The sequence below is a fragment of the Cydia splendana genome, chromosome 6 (genome assembly GCF_910591565.1).
Source record: "Cydia splendana chromosome 6, ilCydSple1.2, whole genome shotgun sequence".
In the NCBI taxonomy this organism is placed as follows: Eukaryota; Metazoa; Arthropoda; class Insecta; order Lepidoptera; family Tortricidae; genus Cydia; species Cydia splendana.
The window spans coordinates 15,530,961-15,555,341 of NC_085965.1; the positions used below are offsets into that span (position 1 = coordinate 15,530,961).

General features: G+C 37.1%; 1 protein-coding gene and 1 long non-coding RNA gene across 2 annotated transcripts in view; one reads left to right on the forward strand and one right to left on the reverse strand.

Moving 5' to 3' along the window:
- Positions 1–512: 512 nt before the first annotated feature.
- LOC134791875 (uncharacterized) lies at positions 513–5,485 on the reverse strand. The gene is made up of 4 exons (XR_010144358.1): positions 5,472–5,485; positions 4,823–4,888; positions 1,825–1,872; positions 513–598 (listed from the first exon to the last, which is right to left on the reverse strand). It is a non-coding gene; the product is annotated as an uncharacterized LOC134791875 (long non-coding RNA).
- A 304-nt stretch (positions 5,486–5,789) lies between these two features.
- The window catches only part of LOC134791683 (uncharacterized), an 86,011-nt gene continuing 67,419 nt past the window's right edge, over positions 5,790–24,381 (forward strand). Inside the window, exons 1-2 of the mRNA XM_063762778.1 lie at positions 5,790–6,263; positions 22,988–23,129. Coding sequence (XP_063618848.1) covers positions 5,863–6,263; positions 22,988–23,129 — 543 coding nt within the window. The 5' untranslated portion in view covers positions 5,790–5,862. The remainder of the gene's footprint in view (positions 6,264–22,987; positions 23,130–24,381) is intronic.

Below are 24,381 nucleotides of genomic sequence, written 5' to 3' on the forward strand. Positions count from 1 at the left end.
TTTTCCGTACAAAATATTTATCTTGACTCAAAATTTACGTAAGCGTTTTTATCATCAATGCAAATTTTCCGCTAATGTCATTCTGACCCACATTTTGTTGACGTTTTTGTTCCGCTCTGTGTGTCTATTTCTAATATTAAGTCAGTGGATAAAAGTACTATTTATTTTTTAAATGAAAGAAATAACAAAAACATGTAATAAGTAGGTACCGATTATTAATAAACTGATAACCGTTTACTTACACCTAAGTCGCTGACGTTGCCACGGTGTATGGGAATGCTTATTTCTACCGACTTCAAAAAAAGGAGGAGGTTATCAATTCGACCGTATTTTTTTTTAATATAGATATATGTTACCTGAGAACTTCGTCATTTCTGGACCGATTTGTAAAGTAATTTTTTTGTTTGCGCGCGTTTTGGGTGCTTTAAATAAATGTTTGTTTATTTCTCAAAACCAGATAGCCATTGTTAAATTGCTATGTCTAAAACATTAACAAATGCAATAATTAATCACCAAATGCTTCTTCCAGATGAGTGTGGAGTTGAGGTGGCGCGGTCCGACTACAGGATTCATCTGTGAGATATACACGGTGGCCCAACTGCAACATGTATACAGGGTGGCTAAAAAATAACTGCCTTCCCCGTTGCCAGAGGGGCTACCGCGAAAACCGAAATTCGCAAATTGCGGGGATCTTACTCTTTTACTCCAATGAAGGCGTAATTAGAGTGACAGAGAAAAATGCCCGCAATTGACGATTTTCGGTATTGGCGGTAGCCCTACAGGGAGGTTTTGGGATTATACTGAGCAGCTTTGGGATGCAGTTATTTTTTAGCCACCGTGTATAGTCAGCATCAATAGTAGCGGATAGAACAACGCACCAACGTATCTGACACCCTCTAGTTCAAACTTTCACTTACAAAACACATAAACATCTAAACACATCTATATCTCTACACATCTATATATCTTAGAACACATCTATATAACACATAAACCCATGCGATGCAATCCTGACTGACTGACTCATCAGCACAGAGCCAATATACGAAGTAGGGGTTGCCGGAGAGATGCTCTATCTATAGCAATAGCAACCTCACCTTCATTTGGCTGGTACTCCCAAATTATACATCGATTTCAAGTTAGCCAATTAACCCTTAAATGCATGATTTTTTCTTTTTGCCCGAAATTAATATACTTATGTGTCACATAATTGCTTGCAGATTCTAGGAAAAATAGTAAAAAAAATATAACTTCGATTTTCACTGTGAAATCAGTGTTAGAAGTTGAATTGGCTAAATCATATTTATGTAAATATGTACTTTTCAGTAATCGAAATAGATATATGATTTTTTTTACTACCATTAGAAAGGTACACTATTTGTGATATAGCTATGATAAAGTAATTACAAACCCGGAAAACACCGTTCAAAATCACATACTAAAAATTACCAACTTCTGGATTTTTCCAAGTTTTCCGACTTTTCGTCTTAAATCGAGTGTAATTTTTATAAATTAAAAATATAGCGTAAATTTAACCCTTAAATCATCATCCTACTATTTGACGTTCGGTATAAAGGTGCGTTCAAGAACGTAAGCCTTTTTTTTAAATCTATGAGCTGTCTAATGCTTTGTAGACATTTGGCAACACTATGCATTTACGGGTTAATTATGTGCCAATTTGTGTATTTAATCCTCGTATAATAAAAAAAAACAAAACGCAATGTTGATAGAGAGCATGGCGTCACTTTCAGGCCTCTTCAATAATATTGGTATTATTTACATGAGATTGGATTGCTAGGGCTACATAATAGTTTGGGTACTTACAATATCCACATTGAGAATACAGACAGCAAAATGCTGCATCGTATGATCCTGAAAAACAGAATGATTTATAGGTAGTTCGAAAAAACTGACGTATCAATCGCACCATGCATACCATAATGAAATACTTAATAAAAAAAACAACTATATTTGCGTTATTGAGTTCCTGATATTTCGGTGATATGTTACAAGTACCATCTAAATGGAGTAACTAACTGCAATTTTTGTCACCATGACTTCAAGCTTGTTTGCCAAACCATTAACTACCTATCGTAAAATACATCTAGTCTCCATACTGCCTACATGTAGATTCAAAATGCAATAAGTGCGTAAACTGAATATTGTCATTATATTTTTTACTTTCTGCCCTCCAATCCCAAATTAATCCATCCTTTTCCTCTTTATGGGACATCCTAGAATTGTACTTATCCCACTTACCCTTGGTTAGGTCCTTTTCTTATACAACATGGTACAAATATGAACAATGCGGCAAATATGCCAGTGCCAATATAAAGGGGCACGAGTTGATTCGCCATCTGGATCCAAAATGATTAGTACCTACTCAGAATTGTAGCTTGTTATACAGATATGTCATTCATACGCGATTTGGACATATCTCTACACCTTATAAAACAAAGACCCCCGCCGCGTTTGTATGTTTGTTCATGATAAACTCGAAAACTGCTGATCGGATTTACATGCGGTTTTTACCTACCAATAGAGTGATTGTTGAGGAAGGTTTAGGTATATAATTTGTTAAGGTCCCACCTTTGTGTTTGTAAGGGTCGCTAGTTGTGAATAAGGTCGATGTGAAGAAGACTGCCTATAAGGGAAAACCTTTCCTACTTAGAGCATTTAGTAACTAGAGACGTCATGGCTGTCATTTTCTGTACAAAACAGTCTGCCGATTTTTGCGGGGTAGGGGACGTCAAAGGTATTGCTAATTCTACATGATTTCCACGTAACGTGCAAAGAGCCATGTCAGTCCATACAAAAGTTTGCACAATTGTGCAAGGTTTTCGGCAGAGGGGTAAGCTCTTAAAGGCGACGCCAGTTATTAAATGCTCTAAGCTCTCCTATAAGCTGTTTATTCGTTTTTAACCCTTGCGTTTGTATACCTACACATACTCCGCTTACAGAAGGTCGGTAGAGTAGGAGTGAAGCTCTTCCTGTCCGACTGTATCTGAGCGACGTACGTATACAAACATGTTACAATGTTATCGATATTGGTGCTATGGCTAGTCCGAGAATTCTCGTCTTAATTGGTGAATAGGCTAAAAGATTAGATAACCATTTTTTTTATTTCGACACTGCACCACACATTTAATAATAATAAATTATTAAATAGGCCTACCCTTTTGAAATATAATGTATCATTGGTGGATCTAAACTGACGATGATTTTTTGACTTATATATTAAACCTAAACCAATAAATAATTCAAAAGTAATCGTATAAATAGTACTTACAGCTTGTTCATAAAATAATATTGAATGTTCTAAATCAAGAGCTTACACGTTTGACGTATGTATGACATTATTTTGTTTTAAGAACATTTGAGGCAGAATAGACTGAAGAAAATAAGAACGCCTTCTTAAGAAGTAACTTTTTAAAAAGTAATTTTATTGTTATCATGTCTGTCGATTTAGAGTATTATAAAACGAAGTCCCCGCCGCGTCTGTCTGTTCATGTGTATGTAAGTATGTATATATTCGCGATAAACTCGAAAACTTCTCCCTTATCAATAGAGTGATTCTTGAGGAAGGTTTAGGTTACGTTTATAATAAGCTTAGAGCATTTATTAATAAATGTTTAGTTAATATCATATTAATAATTCAAACTTCGTCTAAATGATCTAATGTTACACGTATTACGTTAAGCAGTTTCGCCCCTAGTACGGACTACGGGCGACACCGACGACGCAACGACAACGTAACGTGACCGGGATACGTGCGATGCGTCGTGATGCTTGATTTACATGTTGATTGACACATTAGTAATGGTGAAAGGGTGCATTAGTAAAACAGTCTACAAAAACATAAGAACCGGCCAAGTGCATGATCTAAGAACTAACAGAATTCTTTAAATTAATGTTTTGACGAAAGTACACATTTTTGAGGTTCAACGAGACCTACAGTGATCCAGAGACATTTTACAGAATTAAAAATAAAACGTCTAGTGGATTTATTAATTAAGTACCCACTGACATTCCTTTATTCCGTATACTTGCAGATAGGTATTTTATTTTTATGTACCTAATATACCATTTTTCATGTACCCATTATAAAGCAAAATAAAGTTCTGATGTTCTGATTCTGACTGTGATATAACTTCCCTTCCCTTCCCTTTTCTACCTACGCTGCGAGAAAATTCTCACAGATTTTATCATCAAACGCTCATCAAACGCAAATATTAGCAAATGTATAGATTCAATCAATGTGTTTGTGTAAACAAGATGTAAACATACATGCCCCACGATTGCAATTATTACACTAGTCTCCGCTCGCGACTGTTAAAATTGCCACAAGTGGTTGAAAATATTTCATTTACATCCCCTTTAGGGGTTTAATTTCATAAAACTCTTTCTTAGCCACTCACTGATATTTCTCAGTGACCTCTATTATTATGATAAAATTAGGGTGAAGCTGGTTACAGTGGTTGGTGGGGCTTTGGCTCTATGCCATTTGAAGAATATAGGTATTCTTCAAATGGCGTAGAGCCAAAGCCTGTTTCAAATTTCAAGGATCTTCCTTCAACGGTTTATGCTATGGGCCTTGTCTGTCAGTGACTGTAGCTATGTATAACGCGAATGTATTCAAATTAAGATTATTTATTATTTTAACACACAAAAAATACTAATATTTATAGCATATTCATGTACGAATAATAAATTACGAGACTGCTAATCGATGCTAAAATTGCTAACAAATTATTCAAATGTCAAAGAGATAGTATTACATAGATGCAACATGCATAATATAACGCCGCATACATTGATGTACAGCGGCGGAGATGCGTCCGCGCTGGCCGGAGATAGTTCGACAGTCGCTTTCACCGCCGCGTCGCCACTAATAGTTACTAGCGGAGATGGTCCACTCCATGTGTAGGTACTCTGTAACAGTATGTTTATATACTTACATAATTATTTATAAATTAATATCCTTAAATTTGTCTGTGGCAGTTTGTTCTTAAGTTTATAGGAAGCAAGCAACGACGAGGTTCATGAATTCGGTGTTTGAGGTTGGAGGCTGGACGCCGGGATGGGTGGGGGACTGGGGGACAAGCGGCGATTAATTTCACTCCTTCGGACGTCTTATTGACTATATTTATTTAATACCTGTGATGGAATAACATAACATTCAAAATCTTTTTGAAAGGAAAAACCTACCTATAGTCTGACAAAAACGAGTAGAAATTAAAAAGTGGCAATTAATACTGTAGTGTCGTCCCGTTTTCTTATTCTAGATTGATTGATTTGAAAGGGGGGATACTACAGTATTGCCACTTTTTAATTTCTACTGTTTTTTGTCAGACTCTACTTTTCCGACCTACCTCTGTAATTTTTTTTATGCTGAATGACCTGTGGTCACTGGTCACAGAGGATAAACCTCTTTGTGTGTTAGAGGCGCACGTCACCCTTCGCCTTTCAACCTCATTGCTAGTGGTGAGGTGGTGTCAGACTTTGACAGAAATGTGTTGAAATTGTTACGGTTTATATTTTTTCAGGATTAAAGTATAAAATACTAAACAATCGTTTAGACATTATCATAGCGTCAACTAATAATCTGAAATAATCTGCAACATTTTCCATCTTATACCCACTGAACGCCGACCTACTATCGAGAATCCCAGTAGTCACATGCATATACAGTCACGTACGGCGTTATCACCGCACTATTACCGTGTATCACGCTTATCACCGCCGGCTCTATCACCTGCCTGCCCTTTTCCGAACCCTGCAGGTTCGGAAGAGCGACTTTCACCCGCGCCAGTGTGCCCCGCGCCGCGAGCAGAGCTCGACGCACGCGCAAATGTCAGCGCCATGACGGACGACCGCGCGCGATCCGCGGAGGCCGACTTCCCGCGGCCGACCGCTACGGTCTCCTCCCTCAAATCCGAGGACTCCACAGAACAGTTGATATGCAAAACGCCACAAGAAAAAGTGAAAAATGTTAAGAAGGATAAACAGAGTGTTAGCTCGAAAAGTGTCGAAGCCGGTAGTGTGAGGGTTACGAAGAAGAAGTTGGTTGTGTTTTTGGGGTTGGGGCAGGTGATTCTGGGGGCGCTTCTGGTGGGGGCGGGGGCGCTGGCGGTGGTGAAGGGGGCTGCGCTGTCCCGGGTGGGCGCCGGGCTGTGGGCGGGCTGCGTAGCCGTGGTGGCCGGCGTCGTCGGCGTGCTGGCCGGGATTAATGACTGCTATGGACTGAATGGAGGCAAAAACGGGTATGTCGACCATCATTTTAGTTTAAGTATAATTATATACGAATACAACGTTGTGAGCAATAAAAATTATATGTAAACGAGCATCAAACATAGAAAATGCTACTGGGAATTGCAGTTGAAAGGAAATGCTCATTAAAAACCTTCATTACCTCCTCTTTATAGCTGACCATAAAGGATCCTAGAAAGGTTCCTATAATCTTCTCATCATAGGCTAGCTATTAAATCGAGTCGAATGTGGAAAACATCAATTTCTCAAGCTATGTACAGTCACCTGCAATAATATGTTACACAACGAAGGCCGCAAAAATATCTGTCACGATCTTATTTGTAGAGCTATAAGAGTGTGTCGCATATTTTTACGGCCTTCAAAGAGTAACATATTATTGCAGGTGACTGTACGAGTATTAGACATAAACGCGCCTATGAAATAATAGAAAACATCTTCTAACTTTGAAGAACGCGCAAAAATCTAAAATACACTATGTGTACCTACTTGGACATCACCAATGTATGTACGTTATAGATATATAGCCGGTAGTAGATAGTAATATAGTCTTCCAGTAGTTAACCTTAAGGTTAGTAAATTACAAGTATCTAATTACGATAAAATAATCTTAAGGTTTATTGATACTCGGATCAGCAACCTTTGATTGAGCTCTATACCTAATCAATGGCGACGTTTTATGAAAATGTGCAGATAGCAATGCACCTAGACTACCTAGTGTTAACATTTTCTCCAGACTACAATGCCGACATGCTCTTACCGTACTAGGCGCGTATCGGTTCCCGTAACGGGGCTTGCATAATGGCCGATTAATTGCCATTGTTCCGGTATCGGCTTGTGCACACATTATGTTGTTAAACTTTACATTATTGACAACTCTTAATTCTATCACTTAAGAGCTATACTACAATGTTTCAAGTTTCTAATCGTTTGTATTGATTTTCTCTATCATTTGCCACTCGTGTATTCACGCACTAGTCTGGTCGTGACAGTTATCCTTGAAATCTTCGTCGATCATGATTCGCTAATTTATCATTTTTCTGTTAAATTTCCCCACTGAGTTTATCCTGACGGCATTGATGCCCGTAATCGTTCGATTTCAACACTTAATATTTGTTATCTCTACAATAGAATGTATTCCGAAAGAATCGACAAGGCAAAAACAAATATTACAAATTCCAATAACAATTAACACATTTTTGAAAGAATACCATATAAATTAACCAATCAAAGTTGATGGTGAAAATATTTGATTAAAGTAATTACGTAGTTGTAAGAAAATGCAGTTTCAACAGATGAAATGCCAGCGTTGTTACCGCACCGCATCCGCAAACAAACATGAGGCAAGACGGCTGAAGGAAGGTAGCTAGACTAGAGTTAGACTTGGATAAATAAAGATTTATTTTCTCTTTATTTTGGCACAAACAGTCATTACAGAAAAGTGACATTGAAAAATATTACATATAATATTGACAATATACTCGTACAGCACGTGCCGAAACTGCGAAAACGATTTAGTTATTAATTTTATCTACACACATACCATAAACCCTCTATGATGCGTTCAAAAACAGCAAATAACGACCTGCATAAAAGTTCACTATTTTGTTACAACAAATTTCTTATCTGTGTAAATGTTGTAATTGCTTCATTACTATATCAAAATCGATTTGGTAATGACTTTCAAATTTCGAACATCTGTGGGAAAAAAAGCAATTTAATTTGGCCTCAGAGGGTTTATTGCATAAATCGAAAACCAAAATTTCCTTTTCTGCTTCTCTATCACTCGAATATGCAAGAGTGATAGAGAGACAAATAACAAAGTTTCGATTCTCGACTTTTGCGGTAGGCCCCCAGGGCCGACTCTAGTTTGTCTCTGAATTAAAAAAAAAGCTATGGTTGCGTGACATGCGTCAGAAAAATAAAACTGAACATTTGCCGCCATTGGAAGTAAATATTTGGAAGTTCTGTTTGTGTTCGCAAATATTAGATCGTTTTGCTATTTGTTTCCTAATTATCGCAGCCTATTCGGCAAAAATGAGTGATGATAGTGATATTGATATTTCGGAGACGCCACCTGATATCCGCGACAAAGCGACGGGCGTAATAAACGATCTATTACCATCAAAGTCAAGAAAGAAGTACGAGAAGATTTACAATGATTTCATGGAATGGAGGATGGCCAAAAATACGTCGTCATTGTCAGAAAACGTACTTCTGGCGTATTTCGAGGAGTTGTCCACAAAATTTAAGTCAACAAGCATGTGGACTTTCTATTCAATGCTCAAGAGTACACTAAATATTAAACACAACATAGACATCGCAAAATATTGTAAATTAACCGCCTTCCTGAAGCGTAAAAGTGAAGGAAACACGAAAAAAAAAGCTAAGACATTTTCACCAGCTGAAATTGATAACTTCCTGAATGAGGCACCTGATAAATTGTACCTGATGACAAAGGTAACATGTTTTCTATATTCAATAGTAATTTTCATATGTTGATTTTTATTTTCTAAATGTCCTATTTTCTTGACTGCTAGAATTTAACCATTGTATGTCATTGTTGCAGGTCGGATTAATATTTGGAATTATGGGAGCTTGCCGGAGACAGGAACTGTACAATGTCTTGTTCAGTGATGTTCAAGACTTTGACTCTACCATCATTAATTGTTACTATTCAAAATACTAAAACTAAGACCAACCGGACTTTCACCATAACGGGTAGTTATTGCCATGTGGTTAAGAGATACATACAACTACGTCCAAGTCAATGCACGGAGCCCGGTTTTTTTATTAAATATGTAGCCGGTAAATGTACAGCACAGAAAGTTGGTATCAACAAATTTGGATGTCTTGGAAAAACTATTGCTGAATATTTAAATTTACCAAATCCTGAATTGTACACCGGGCACTGCTTCCGCAGAACTTCTGCCACAATATTGGTTGATGCAGGGGGTGACATAACAGCATTGAAACGCCATTGTGTCTGGCGTTCTACAACTGTAGCCGAAGGTTACATTGATGACTCAATCCAGAATAAGGTAGAAATTTCAAATAAAATTTTGAATACCATACAAAAAAAAGAAGTGGTTAATATTAACTTACCAAATAATTCTACAAGTGTTGACCAAGATGCAACCAATATCCAAGCTGGACAAGTACATTATAATAACTGTACCATACAAACAGTGAATAATTATTATTATAATAAATAAATTACTTCAGTTTCCCATTTGTCTTTGTATTATTTTACTAATAATTACTGCTAATAGCTCTGATCAATGCACTGATGCAGGTCGTAACATGCTGTTCCTGAACACATCATAGAGAGTTTATAATATGTGTGTAGATAAAGCAGTGTATGTAACTGTACATAATTAGGCATTAAAACACTCGTGTGATACTATTATGAAACTCACTGCGTTCGTTTTATAAACCCACACACGAGTTTTAATGCCTTTCATTATGTAGCAGTCACATAAACTACTATTGTTGCAATGGACCTGAATTAACTTAACTAGTAGAAGATGAAATTGAAAGAAGGAAGGAAGGATTAAATAACGAATTTATTTTGTATTAAGCAGAAACGTCTGCAAACGATGCTATAAAGCTTACAATTAAATTAAAAGTGGTTGAGTAACGAAAATAAATTTTGATCGAAACACAATAGTCATTCATTATTAGTGACCACTTTTTAGGGTTCCGTACCCAAAGGGTAAAACGGGACCCTATTACTAAGACTTCGCTGTCCGTCCGTCCGTCCGTCCGTCCGTCCGTCCGTCCGTCCGTCCGTCCGTCCGTCCGTCCGTCCGTCCGTCTGTCACCAGGCTGTATCTCACGAACCGTGATAGCTAGACAGTTGAAATTTTCACAGATGATGTATTTCTGTTGCCGCTATAACAACAAATACTAAAAACAGAATAAAATAAAGATTTAAATGGGGCTCCCATACAACAAACGTGAATTTTGACCAAAGTTAAGCAACGTCGGGAGTGGTCAGTACTTGGATGGGTGACCGTTTTTTTTTTTGCTTTTTTTTTCGTTTTTTTTTTGCATTATGGTACGGAACCCTTCGTGCGCGAGTCCGACTCGCACTTGCCCGGTTTTTATTTAAATGGTCATACCTATATCAAAAGCTTTGGTAGCCTAGCTGTAAGAACGTAACGTCAACCCGGATGTCTCTGGTTCTAACCCTGGTTCGTACCAATGGGGAAATGATAACAAAATGATATATTTTAGATATCATTAAATGATACACTTTGACAACAAAAATTTTGAATTAGCCTCTTGGGAGCCAATTCGGATTTAACAACTTGTTACGGGTTTGAACTGGTTTTGATACGATCGTGACGATCGTCTTGGTGAGGTTCATAACGCACTCTCACGCATGTATTGTCATATCATAATTTGTAAATACCTAATACAAAATAGTAGTTTGTGTTACAAGGGATCAAAATGATATATTTCCGTCAAGGGCGTACATTGAATCCTGAATGAAGCGATGGATTCTACAATAGAATCCTGAGCGTAATGAGGGATTCTAGTGTTAACGCCCAAGACGAAATAATTTTGATACCGTGTGACACAAACTGCTTTTCACATCAATTATGAGGACAAAAATCTTAGTGTTGACGTTGACACAATTAATATTATGTTTCAAAATATTATTCAAGCTAAAAAAAGAATGCAAAAAATAACAAAAACAGTGTCCTAGAACAGAAAAGTGCCACTTTGATCCCCCCTAGCAGGGAGGAAAAGTGCCACTGTGATCCCTCCTAGCGGGGAAGAAAAAGCCATTTTCCGAATAGGTGATGTGAAAATATAATTGTAGTTTACAATAAATAAATTATTATCTGGAACGGAGTAAAAGGTACTTAAACTACTTACCTACTATAATATGAAATCAAGTGAATGTTTTGTAACAATTACTTAACGACACGTTTTTATTCGTCACTGACAGCGGATATTGCGACGGATGAAGTGCTTGAAAATAATACATCAATATCATATTATCATGTTATGCAAAACAAACATGTTTCGCTCCGTTTCTATTAGAGTAGATATACGTAACCATAACGCGATTTCGTATCGCCAAATTTAAGTTTCACATATCACATTTGCATAAAGAAAAGTAATAAAGTACGAGTACTTAAAATCATGTCTCGGTGGTCGGTCGCTCAGTTACAAATGGCATCTAATACATTCAGTTTACAAGTTATATGTATAAGTATGGCAAAAGCGATTTTTGAACTATTTACACCTTCATATTGTTTACATTCTCGGTCCTCATCTAACTATTGCATCCTCCCGCGATATTATAAACTCACCTAAATCATATTAAATTTCAGCCCAATACCGGGTTTATTTTTAGCGAAGGCACTTTCACAACAGAATTGATCCAAATAAATTTAAAGCATACAGCGAAATAACAGTGTTTGATCAAAGTTTGTAAAAACGTACTAGTTTTTTCATCTTATAATGAAATATTTGATAAAACATTTAAAGTATTCCGTGGGCCATTTGTCCACGCAAGACGTTCCGCGCGGTCGGCACGCCGTTCCGCTGCGCGAGCGCACTCTTGCGTTTCTTTCACATTTCCCCTCGACGTACGTACGCAGGGAAGGAAGCATATCAAAATTTATTTAAAAAGAATAATACACCACAGTAATTACACCATCTTGACTCAGAAACTTGGCGCGATAATATGTACCTAACCTAGGGTTGCCAACTTTTTTTTGGTGGAATATAGTATTTTCCAGAATAAGGAATAAAAATATAGTACATTCCAAAAAAATATAGTACTTTCAGATAAAATACTAAACATGAGTGTAATATACGTTTAATCGGAAATATAGTATTTTAGAGTACTATATATTTTTCCAAAAGTATATAGTACAGAGAGCCAAAATATAGTACATACTATATAATATAGTACGGTTGGCAACCCTAACCTAACCTAATGCAATAGGTGAAACCTGTGTATTGCACCGTTTTAAAAAACTGACTTATTTTATTATGATTAAGACTAGTCATGCGATATTTTTCTGTACTAATTTACATGCCCTGTTTATTTTATTACAAGTTTTTATTTCATTTCCCCTAGAATATTTGTTCACTGCTAAACGAAACTTTCTTGTCTGTAAGTAATTTTGCATATACTTATATTTTGTTCGTCCGGAAGTTTCGAAAATAACAATATAAAATACTTAGCATGTTTCTTGACCAGTTTTGTAACCATCTGGATATATATAGTTGATGTCTGTGCAATCTATGGCTATTTTGAGGTTTATCTTAATGTCATTTATAAGTAGAGGCGACAATGATATAAGGTAGCTACTTATTTAATTAGCATTTTATTTATTTATTAAATCTTTATTGCACAATACATAAAAATACAAATGGCGGACTTAATGCCGTAAGGCATTCTCTACCAGCAGCAGCAGCAGCACCATTATTCTCTAGGAGATCTGGTTTTATGGTTATATGAAATTGGCTATAAGTACTATATCTCTATGACATAGAATACCTGAATTAAAACAATAATGGATTTGATACATTTGTGCAACACAATAACGTGCATAAATTGTTATCCAATTTTTATACAATTACCTAATTAATGTTTATATACGGCTGTTGCGCACCGCACATCGAACATTAGCGCGGAGTAACGCTACTTTGATCTCTGTCCACGCAAATTACGCTCCGCACTGCATTGTCAACCTGTGTGAACCCGCAGCAATCAGGGCCAGCTGAATTATAACAATAATCGCCCGTAATCTAGTGCACAGCGGTAACTGAACGTACAACACAGACCCAGTACAGTCAAGAGCGGAAGTCAGACTCCCATTGATTATTACGCATAAACGTTAATTTGATCATACGTTAATCTCTGTCGACGCAAATTACCCTCGGTGCTGTATTGTCAACCTGTCGGCATTCAAAGCTGTCAGAATGAATGCATTAAAAACGACTGTCATTTAGACCACAGGGAGCACAAATGAATGAACGATCCCCAGTGGTTTTTATAATTTTATCCAAGTTTCACATGTCCTAATCTAATCTAATCTTACAAGTTTTAAAGGCCCCTTACACAATGGGCCAGCGTGGGCCAGTCTGGGGGACGCATTTATGCGTTAGAGGGAGCAAGTGATATTGCTATCTCATTCTACCGCATGGCTGCGTCCCTTGGACTGGCCGGCGCTGGCCCATTGTATACAGGGCTGCCGTGTCACGCCAAACTCCGTTAACTCGAGTTACATGAGTAACATGAGTTACGGATAACCAGTCTAAGGCCCACTTGCACCATTCCACTAACCCCGGGTTAACCGGTTAAACCTGGAGTTACCATGGTTACCAGTACAATTTGAGACTGGGTTGACGGTTAAACCACTTAACCCCGGGTTAATGGGATGGTGCAAGTGGGCCTAAATCGTCTTACTTAAAAACCATTAAATATATATCTTCTAAAAGAAAATCTTCATTATTTACTGAGAAAAGCATATGACTAACTCATGTAACTTCATTTTTTTGCCGATGGCGTCAGGCACAACTCAGTTAACTTGAGTTACATGACTGACACAACCAAAATATCACTATCGTTTCTTAAGTTACCGGAGTTAGGCATGACTGGCCGAGCGCTTGGTTTATACGACAACAATATTGGTAAAGTAATACGTGTCACGTCTGATCACGCGTAGGCCATGTAACTTGACTTACATGACTTCGTGTGACCACTATAGTATGGAAGAGTTGATCATGCGGAACCATTTAATTTGAATAAAATGAAAACTATTCAATTATGCGAAAAAAAAATTAAAGGGCCTATTCTGTGACCATATTTCCTACATGTAGATTAGAAAAAATAAAAAAAATACGATGAACTATCAACGATAACAGCATTTGAATCTTTAAAACTTTAAACGTAATTATCTCGAAACTCAACTTTTAAAGTTACATGAGATGCGCGTGACACGGCAGAGGGGCCTTAAGACCTAATTCTCAGTTTCACAGAATTTGTTGCAATTTAAGCATACCTACGTAACTTTGGAGACAATGCAATGTTATTGTGGTACCGGTACCACTAAGCTGATCTAATAATGGAGACCGAATTTGGTCATAGAAACTCTGTAATACATTAACGCATACTCATTAAGTTTGGGTTTGATACGACCGTCTTATTGAGTAGTTACATCACTGTTTTAAAACAATGGCGCCGATAACATTTTCACAAAAACCTAGACAGCTGTTATGCAGCCAACTAGCCCACTAATTATACTATCTGTTCTAAGTACCACTTCAATAGAGTTTATAACGTATAACTTCTATGGTCATGATTGACATCTTACTTAACTACTACCATTTTTCAACGTATTTCAACTAAAAGCTAAAGAATTACGTAGCTGACTGTACGTAGGTACTCTTCCCTTGCCTTTGTCGCGATGCACTAACTGTACCTGCAGCTTTATGCCACAGATTAGAGCATTGTAGATCAGTCGGAGATGTAACCGTCGTGATTAGTGAGATGGTATCGCGGTGTAGGTACGAACGAGCATTGTGATGTTTACTAGATAGCACAAGTATGCTTAGTATGTTATTGTGTAGTGTCATATTAAATACTTCATGGAGACCGATTCTGATGAGCCGCTAACGCTAATTGGTATGGTACTCACCAAATGCAATTAAGAGTCGTCACATAATAAGGTATTAATTCACCCATGATAATTCGGCTGTTACTTAACATGAACATATAAATAGGTATCATATTATTAACCGCGACACGTATTTTCGTTTGTAGATGACACTTTACAGGGATTAGCAGTTGCATAATTAGTTCTTATAATAGGTATAACAGCTCTAACTGCATGAACAAATGCCAATGCCAAAACTTATGTCAATACGTAACATAAATTAAAATGTAATCTAGTGCTCGAGTGAGTAGTGAATACGTGCTATGCCGGCTGCAGCCTAGTAACGTGACATATCTCAACTAGGACCGAAGATAAGTATGGCTTTCAACTACGCGATAACTGTTGAGTTGTAATCTCATATCAATCTAGATACAATTATTTTATTTAGTGTATATTTACATCGATGACAGTTGAATGTTTATTTTCTGACTAACAAAATATCAGATTGTCGCGGATAGTAAAGGGTTATCGGCTTTAATCCTTTACGGCTGGATATTGTCAATGTGTGCTCCACAGACCCCGGGGGGTTAATGAGGCCTCTTTAAGAGGTTCAGTAGGTATTTTTCAAACACAATGCACTTATAAACTTAGGCATAAATGTCTTATTTTTTCGATTGCCCTTCTGGCTGAGAGTCAATCCTTAATGGTATTGAGATAACTTTAAAAAGGGACAAACCTTGGACGTCTTAGATTTTATCTTACGTAGTTATGTGTTCGTGGTTATGGCCGTCTGTGCCTATGCGGTTTTATCCAAATACACATGAGAGTAATAATAAATAATGTTCATTGCTAACAACACATATCTCCTCGGAAATTAAATAGTGATTTTTAATAAAGATCCGAGTAAGTAGCGCGTTCAGGCTTTCTCCTACTACATCCATTACCGACACTAAACGTGGGAAAATAAACCTTAACTTTATAGTTATAAAGATGTTTTTAGAAGTATATAGTGCCCTGTATTGGACATGGATGGAATGTAGTAATTAAGATGATGTATCTGCTTAAAACGAATCAAGCTGTTTGTTATGATTTTGTGGGTTATAATGATTGAATGGCCGGCGTCTATCTTGTGTTAGGATTATTTCAACATATTAAGTATATTGTAACTTTTGGTCTCGCTTCTTATTTATTTATTTAAGTAAGGAGATCCAACAGCTAACTAAATGACAATAGAATCTTAAATAGATGTATAGAGCCAATTACAGGAACTCGCAAATAGATATGTGATAAAAACATATACATACTTAAGTAACACGCATCACAAACACACACACACACACACACATTGCACACTTGCTGGTTATATTATTGTAGATTTGTAAAATGATATACAAAATGTTATTTTATGGTAGTGCTAGTTACCTACTCGTATTTTTTACTGGAAGAGTACACAAGATGAGTATGTGAACTAATAAACATTTTAAATAATATGTACCTCCTTTAAATTTTCCGTATTATGTTATATGATATTAGAAAGAAGATAAAGGAATGAACTTGGAACATACGGTCAACGGTAAAGCATAGGTATCAATAAAATAAGTAAACAGTAAAATACAATATTGCTATAACCACGTAAATAACAGTTCCACGGAACAGTTCGATGTTTTTCTCCGGTGTAAAAGAAATGACCAAATCCATATACTGTAATGATCTAGCCGCGTATCATCGTGAACATACTTAGTTACGATCGAACTGACCATTCTTATACCCTATTGCAATGAAATAAGGTGTAATATTGATAGTGCATTGTTTTTAGTACATATTATGATTGATTGTGTGAGCGCAAGAGAATCCAGCTTTCAAGCAAGCTTACGAATAGTTTAATAAGACATATTTATTTACCTCGATATAATTATGCTGGTCTAGCTAGTAATTAGACATTAAAATATAGTATCTAATCCACATAGGAGGTTTTATTTATTCATCAAAAATGTAAAATTATAAAAAAAATGTTAAAAACAAAATGAGCAACAACAAAAACATGGCGCTAGTGCAGAGTGGAGGTAGACGGGTTAGGTAGTAGGGCTGCACCGTCATTGAGACCGATGAAATGTTATTGGATGGGTTTGAAGGACCATAGTTGTTAAGGATCTTAAGGTCATGTTCTACATGTTTGTCCAAAAACTCAATGAGATACGAAAACCTATTGAAAGTGTCAAGTGTCATTGGATTGATTCTAGTCGGAATTAATACACGATTGCGTGAATTATCGTACTAACCGCACAATACTTAAATGCTGTCTACTTAATGCAGTTTTTCATTTTTACCGCCCGGTTATCTTATCTTTTGAAACATTCAGCGGATCACTAGGCCGCTATAGAAATCCAAAAGTGGTGATATGCTTATATAAGTGATGGCTTCCCTTTTGCACATTTCAAATATGTTTAATGGTTAAGCATACGATTTTTTAGTCTGTCAAGCAAAGTATGACAGTAGTAATGTACAAGCAAAGTGAAGTAGAGCAACACTCAAAGAGCAGTATTGCGCTAAGAAAAGCAGCAATGTACATCGAACCAAAACATGTAATGTACTCGTAATTATCATAACCTCAAATTTTACAAATATTGCCGCCCTATGCTACTGACAAGATTTGCTTGACCAAGTATAGATTAGAACTCAACTTACCTGTGCCAGCCGACGATAATACACTGGTGTTAATAGCCGAGTCACCCATCTATCACGGCTGGGGCATCAATTAGGGCGTAGCCGGGGAAAGTGGCTGTCATTAACCATTGGAAATGTATGGGAGCCATGCATCAGCGATCGGTTTTGTAAGTATATGATGCCGTTGACGAGATTGTTATCCAGACTTGTTGAAGGCTAGAAATTATTTTTTAATTATGAAGTTGTTGGGGTAAAAACTAAACAGTAGATTATCAATCAGATTTGAAGACGAAGTCAAGTGTAGGCGAGCCGTTGGGCTTATACTTTTAAATCCTCTGGCTTGTTTTTTTTGTAAACGATATGTCATAACGATTATATGGCAACTACATTATAGGTATACTATAGAACATTCGTTGGTACATTAGTAGTTAACTCCCTGATTTCATTGAAATTACCTTAATGCATGTTATGTACGTTAATGTACGTTATGTAAATGTACGGTAACTTTGACTTCTCTACTAAAAAAGTGTAATCTGACTTTATCACTAGTTTACCCGTTAGATTTGAGTTTCGGATTTTTGACCGACTACAAATTTGGACTAGAATCACATTTGATTAGATCCGCCCGTGTCACGCTTTGTCTGTTCTAGAACTATCCATTTTATTTAAAATTTGAGCGCCGGCTACTATATAAGTAACCAAAGCTAAGAAAATTCTTCATACGATGGTTTTGTTTAATTTATATTATAATAATAACCTTTCCTGATTGCAAATTCCTTACAGCGGAGAAAGAAGTAAACATCCAAGTAATCTAAGCACAGTAAAATTAAATATACGGTATAAAATGCGTCATAGGTAGCTGCTTTATAGCAACTCCTAAGTTTACGATGTAGGTAGTTCAAGACACCAACTTTCCTATTATGACGATAAAAGTTGTATAAGTTTTCCTTGACATAGCTTGCGGTTTTATCGATCGATTTAGATCATAGATTATTAAATAAGGCGTTGTTTTAATGCGAGGTTGTAAGACTTGTAAGTAACAGGCACCTTGCTGCTAGTAAAGTATTGTTCCGATGATGAAATTCTTAATTAATCGAGGTTTTCTAAAAAAAAATTATGCTCGGTTCTCTGTGTAAGTCATACTATAATTATATCGGCTTAATTAAACTGTCACGATGGAAACATATCATTTAAAAAAAACGTGATTACGCGGGGTACTCGCCTACTCGGGGTATGTTGATAAACGCCCCTAACTGTCTTTCTGTGAGTCCAGAGACCATAACCACGTCGTCTAGCACGCCAGTACGTCTACCATCAGTTTTGACATTGACATATACTCTCACGTCTACGTAACTTACTTTCTATGCATCTCGCTCGTACTCGCATATTAGTGCAAGCGAGATGTACAGAAAGTAAATTACGCAGACGTGAGCGTTATGTCAATGTAAAAACTGGTGGTAGACGTACAGGACACTTAATCAAGAAATGTTACTTGTACGCGGAACCCATACGATATTTACTTTCTTCGGAACCCACGTATCTTTCATATAATAGTTGGTGGATGCTTGAATAACTCGTGATTGTATTAACATGAAGTGTATTTTATTAGAGATTAAGGTGCTCAGCCAACATTACGGTTCTTAAAACTTCTTATCTCGTGCGCAAGTGAGCGTAACGCTGTCTTGTCTATCATGGTTCATGGTTTATTTTAGCAAGCGGAGCTCAGTAGCCGGGCGACTTTACCCGCTTTGTCCAAGTATCTCTACATCAGCTCTACATCAAATTGTGTAAAAATATTTTCTATTCTTTTTATGTCCGGGGAGGAAAATAGTTACTACGTTTAGTATGGAAAAGGGCTTGTGCACAAATCACGCGAGGTTCGATAGGGGGTGGGGGGGTCACGAAAAAATCACGATAGATCACGTTGGGGATGGGGGGGGGGGGTATAAGGAAACCTCACGTGTATTTTTCTACAGTGAACGAAACTATGAAAAAAACACCTACCACATGAGTAGATACTTTTTCTCGGTTTCGTTAAACACAGATCTTCACTCTGCACTTCAAAGTAGCGAGTAGCGATGGTCCTGGGTTCGAATCCCAGTAAGGGCATTTATTTGTGTGATGAACACTAATATTTGTTCCTGAGTCATGGTTGTTTTCTATGTATATAAATATGTATTTATCTATACAAGTATGTATATCGTCGCCTAGTACCCATAGTACAAGCTTTGCTTAGTTTGGGGCTAGGTTTGATCTGTGTAAGATGTCCCCTAATATTTATTTATTTATTTTATTTAACGAAAATAGAAAAATAAACAAGATTTTCTATATACAATACATTTTTTCTTTAAATTAAGTCGAATGAATAACTTTCAAAAAAATACACTTGAGGTTGTGTGGGGGGAGGGGGGGTAGCGAAAAACCTCACCAAATATCACCAGGGGGGGTCAAAAAGTAGCCGAAAACACCTCGCGTGATTTGTGCACAACCCCAAAGCGGTCGTCGACTTTTTCCTATTAAATTAAGTAATATGTATTGGGAAGGAGGCATTGAGAAGTTCAAGCATTATGGGTTAAAGGCAATGTATGATTTAAAATAAATAAAGACAATTAGAAAAGTAGTTTAGTTACAACTTATGAGTTGGTGGAATGGAATTAAAGGATTTAAACATCGAATAAAATCCAGACCCAACTTACTCACTTGTCTATTGATACACGACTGCCCAAAAATACTGTACGAGTGGTAAGTATTGGTATCTTTATTCTTCGCTCCGCCGCGCCGCTTCTTCTCAATGTTTTGACAGGCAGTTTTGAACTCAGTGAGCTGTTCACCATACGAACGCACTTACAAATTGAGCTTTCTATTTCAGCGTTGTTCTGATTAGCAGATACGTTCTATTTCTTCTAACTTTTTCAAAAGTATGGAGAGATGAGCAAGATCCAAAGAAGCTCCGCACGGGTGCGTTTAATACCTCATCAAACGGCCTTTTCTATTTTGTCCTGATTCGCACCCTAAGTACTTAAGTTTGGCATTTTTACTTATCGGTCATGATATTTACAAGTATTCTTAAACTTAAAACCCAAATGTAAATGTAACACTGGAAAAAGTAAGCAGACTACATTCCCATTAAGTACCTACCTACCCTCTACACACAGCCAAATAACAAACAATTAAGTAAGTACCTACTAAACATCTTTATTGTAGACCCCTAGACCCTGCGGATAATTATAGATTAGATAAGATTAGATATATTTATTTCTTAAAGAAAAGACACAGTATTTTACACAAAAGGATAAAACAAAGGCTTTCACTAAAAGATCGTCAACTTATATTACGAACAATGAAAACAAACACATTGTAAGTATTGTATTGTAAGATATGGAGTCAGCAGTTTTAGCTATTGACAATGTGTCCACGCGACAGCAACACACATACTTAATTACGTCACGTCTGAATTTAGTCTCCTTTGTCGCCTGTCACCAAAGCACTTGCTGCTACATACAACGATTAACTAAACTAAAACTGAAATATAGCCGGTCAAACAACTTACTCAGTAGAAAAAGGCGCGAAATAAAATTTTATATTAGACGACGATCCTTCGCGCCTACATTTTTTTAAATTTGTCTTTTCTACTGACGGAAGTGGCTAGACAGAGAGACAGACTATACTTGGTCAAGCAGATCTTGTCAGTAGAAAAAGGCGGCAAATTTGAAAAATGTAGGCGCGAAGGGATATCGTCTCATAGAAAATTTGAATTTCGCGCCTTTTTCTACTGACAAGATTTGCTTGACTGTCTATATAAATAAAATGTTACGACTCGAAACAAATAGCCAATCATTAAAGCCGCATCCACACGGCCCGGTACAGCTATCATTTCAAGTTGTGGGATAGAACGAGATAGGGAGACAGTGACCTTCTATGTCTCGTTCTTCCAGGACCATTTTGTACGATCGTGCGAATACTGCTTAATAGTAATCATAGACAATTACAACAATTTTTTTTTTCAAGGTTTACAGGTTTCCAAAAACAGCGTTCTTAAAATTGCTTAAACTCATAGTCTAATAAAACATGGTCTTCCATTCCCAGAGTGACACGGGTAGGGTTGCCAGATCGAAAGGCGCTATTATCGGGAAACAATATCAATTTTTCGGGATTTTGGAACTTAAGTCGGGAAAAAAAAAATTAGAGATGCCACGATTGCCACGATGCCATGATTCGGCAACTATTCGGACACTTTGCCCAATATTCGGTATTCAGCCGAATGTTGCCTACTATTCGGCCGAATACCGAATATCTGTTGCATCTACCTAAAAAGAAAAATTACAAAAAAAAACCAAAAACTAGGTATATTTAATATTTTTTAAATGTATTCTTGGAAAGTAGTTAAATACGAAGGCACGTTTTTGAGCATTTATCGATTACAAAATATTTTATTTTTATCATGAGTCTGATTTGATTGACTCTAATATACATTCATTAATTCTGTTCAACATAGAAATATATCAGCAAACGTAGTGCTTTATTTGATGGCGAACAGTTTGCATAATAATTGTGACTCAAAATGTTCGCATGTCATGCCGAATATTCGGTATTCGGCCGAGAGAGAGGCCGAATATTCGGTATTCGGCCAAATCACTATTCGGGGCATCTCTAAAAAAAATACATTCAAATTAAAGTAATTGTATTAAAAACAACGATATTTTACATTATTGGCACTACGTCAGCTCGCTCGCTCGACGACAGTTCGGAACTTGAAATTATTGTTTTATAACGTGAAGCTGTTTTTCGGGACAGTTTACACTTTGTCGGGAATCGGGAACACCTGCTAAAAATCGGGAGAATCCCGCCAAATCCCGACCATCTGGCAACCCTAGACACGGGGCTACGTCACAACAACATGGCCGCTATATATAGCGCTATCGCATATTATCATATAGCGCTGTCGCATGATGACGTAAGCCCGTGTCAGTTAGGTGACCTAGAAAAGACGGGAATGGAGTACCAGGCGGAGTATATTATTATACCATGCTTAAACTTTTTTAATTTTACTTTTTTGTCCTTCTAAAAAAGTTTTAAGGAGGGAAGATATCATCATAATTATCATAGTTTTTGATGATGGTAAGATCCGAGTATACGAGTGATGTTGATGCTTAATAATTGATTATTTTACCTTATTTTTCGCATGTTTGGTGAAAAGCACTGTATTGCCGTTTTGCGTCCTCGACAATATTACGTATCGTCGGCCTAAGTCGCAAACCTCGTAACTCCTCCGGGGGAGTTACGAGGTTTGCGACTATAAGTATTGTTGTCCAAGGTAGCAATTACTAATTTCCTTGAAATGGAGTTAATACGAGGTTTGCGACTTAGGCCGACGGTATGTACCTACTTGATATTAGTAGATTTATTGATTTATGTTGTGAATTCCGCAGGAGTGGTCTCCTGACGGCGTTCCTGGCGCTGTCGCTGCTATGCTTGGCGTGCGGCAACAGCGCGGCCGTTCTCGCCGCCACGGGCCTGCAGAGGGCCTCGTCCAGGGTTCTGCCGGCAACTGGGCCTAATGCCAGCTTTCAGGTAAATTGCGAACTTTATTGTATTAACAGTATAAATGTCTTGGCATCCTGCAGCTGTAAACTTATACTTAGTGTTTGTCTGAAAAAAGAATAAAGAATTGTCATTTAATAGGTACACAGATCAATTCATTAGAGCTCATCAAGAGACTATGTTTTTCAATATTTTCATAGAGTTTCGGTCTCCGTTCTTGTGGGTTAGGCCTTCATAATAACGTAGCATACTGCGTACAGCGTCATATTTTCTGGAAAGACAATAATATTTTTACTAGTTGACGGAGGAGGTTTTTAATTAATATTTAAAAAATGACGTACTTTGCAAATCATAACTTTACAGTTTAGAGTATCTTTCTAATCACTGTAATATTAATTTGAGAATACTGGCGTCTGTTCACCCATAAAGCATATTTTATTAAATATTTTTCCATGAAAATGCGTCAAATACCATAGAACTTAATAATCCCCCGATATTACATTTGTTCTCAACAATTACAACACCGACTCATTAAACGATTCCCCTAAATTAGTTCCATCACAAGACATCTTCAAGCCACAGACTCGAAAGACATTTGATTAAGGCCATCAGTTACCCACTGGCCCAGATCGTTGCCGGCCGCCGTAACCCGCGGTAACCGATTATCCATGCACCAGTAACGGGTGAGGCAACGCCGGGGCGCGGTGCACTGCTAAACGACTTGCATTGTCGTGACATGTCAGCATATCATTATAATTTAGTACTTATCAATAGAATTGGTCAATAGTCCACTGAAATGTGGGACCTAAGGGGCATAATCAGACATTCCATTTTATATCGCTTTCGTTATGTATACGTGTGCAATTTCACACTAGTAATTATAACTAGTGGCTCTGTGAGCTGTAGACCTCGCGAGCAGAGTTTAAAACTGAATAAATGTATGGTTCCGTTGTTTTGAAGAATTTAGAGAATCTAATTTGACCATAAAAACTTAACTATCAATTGCTTACAAAATTCGGGAATTGGTTTAGATATGCGACCTGTAGAGTAGAACATATGGACATACGAAACAATTTTTGGCTAACAGGCCAATTCAAACTTACACTGATATCAGAAAGACATCTAACTGATGTCATTTAGTTATCGTGCATTTCACTCGTTCTTGTCCGTACATGTATTGGCGCAAGCGAGACGCACGATGACTACTAAATAACATGATAAAAATATCATCCCGATGTCAGTGTACGGTCGATGCCCCTTAAGTATACACGTCGCCATACTA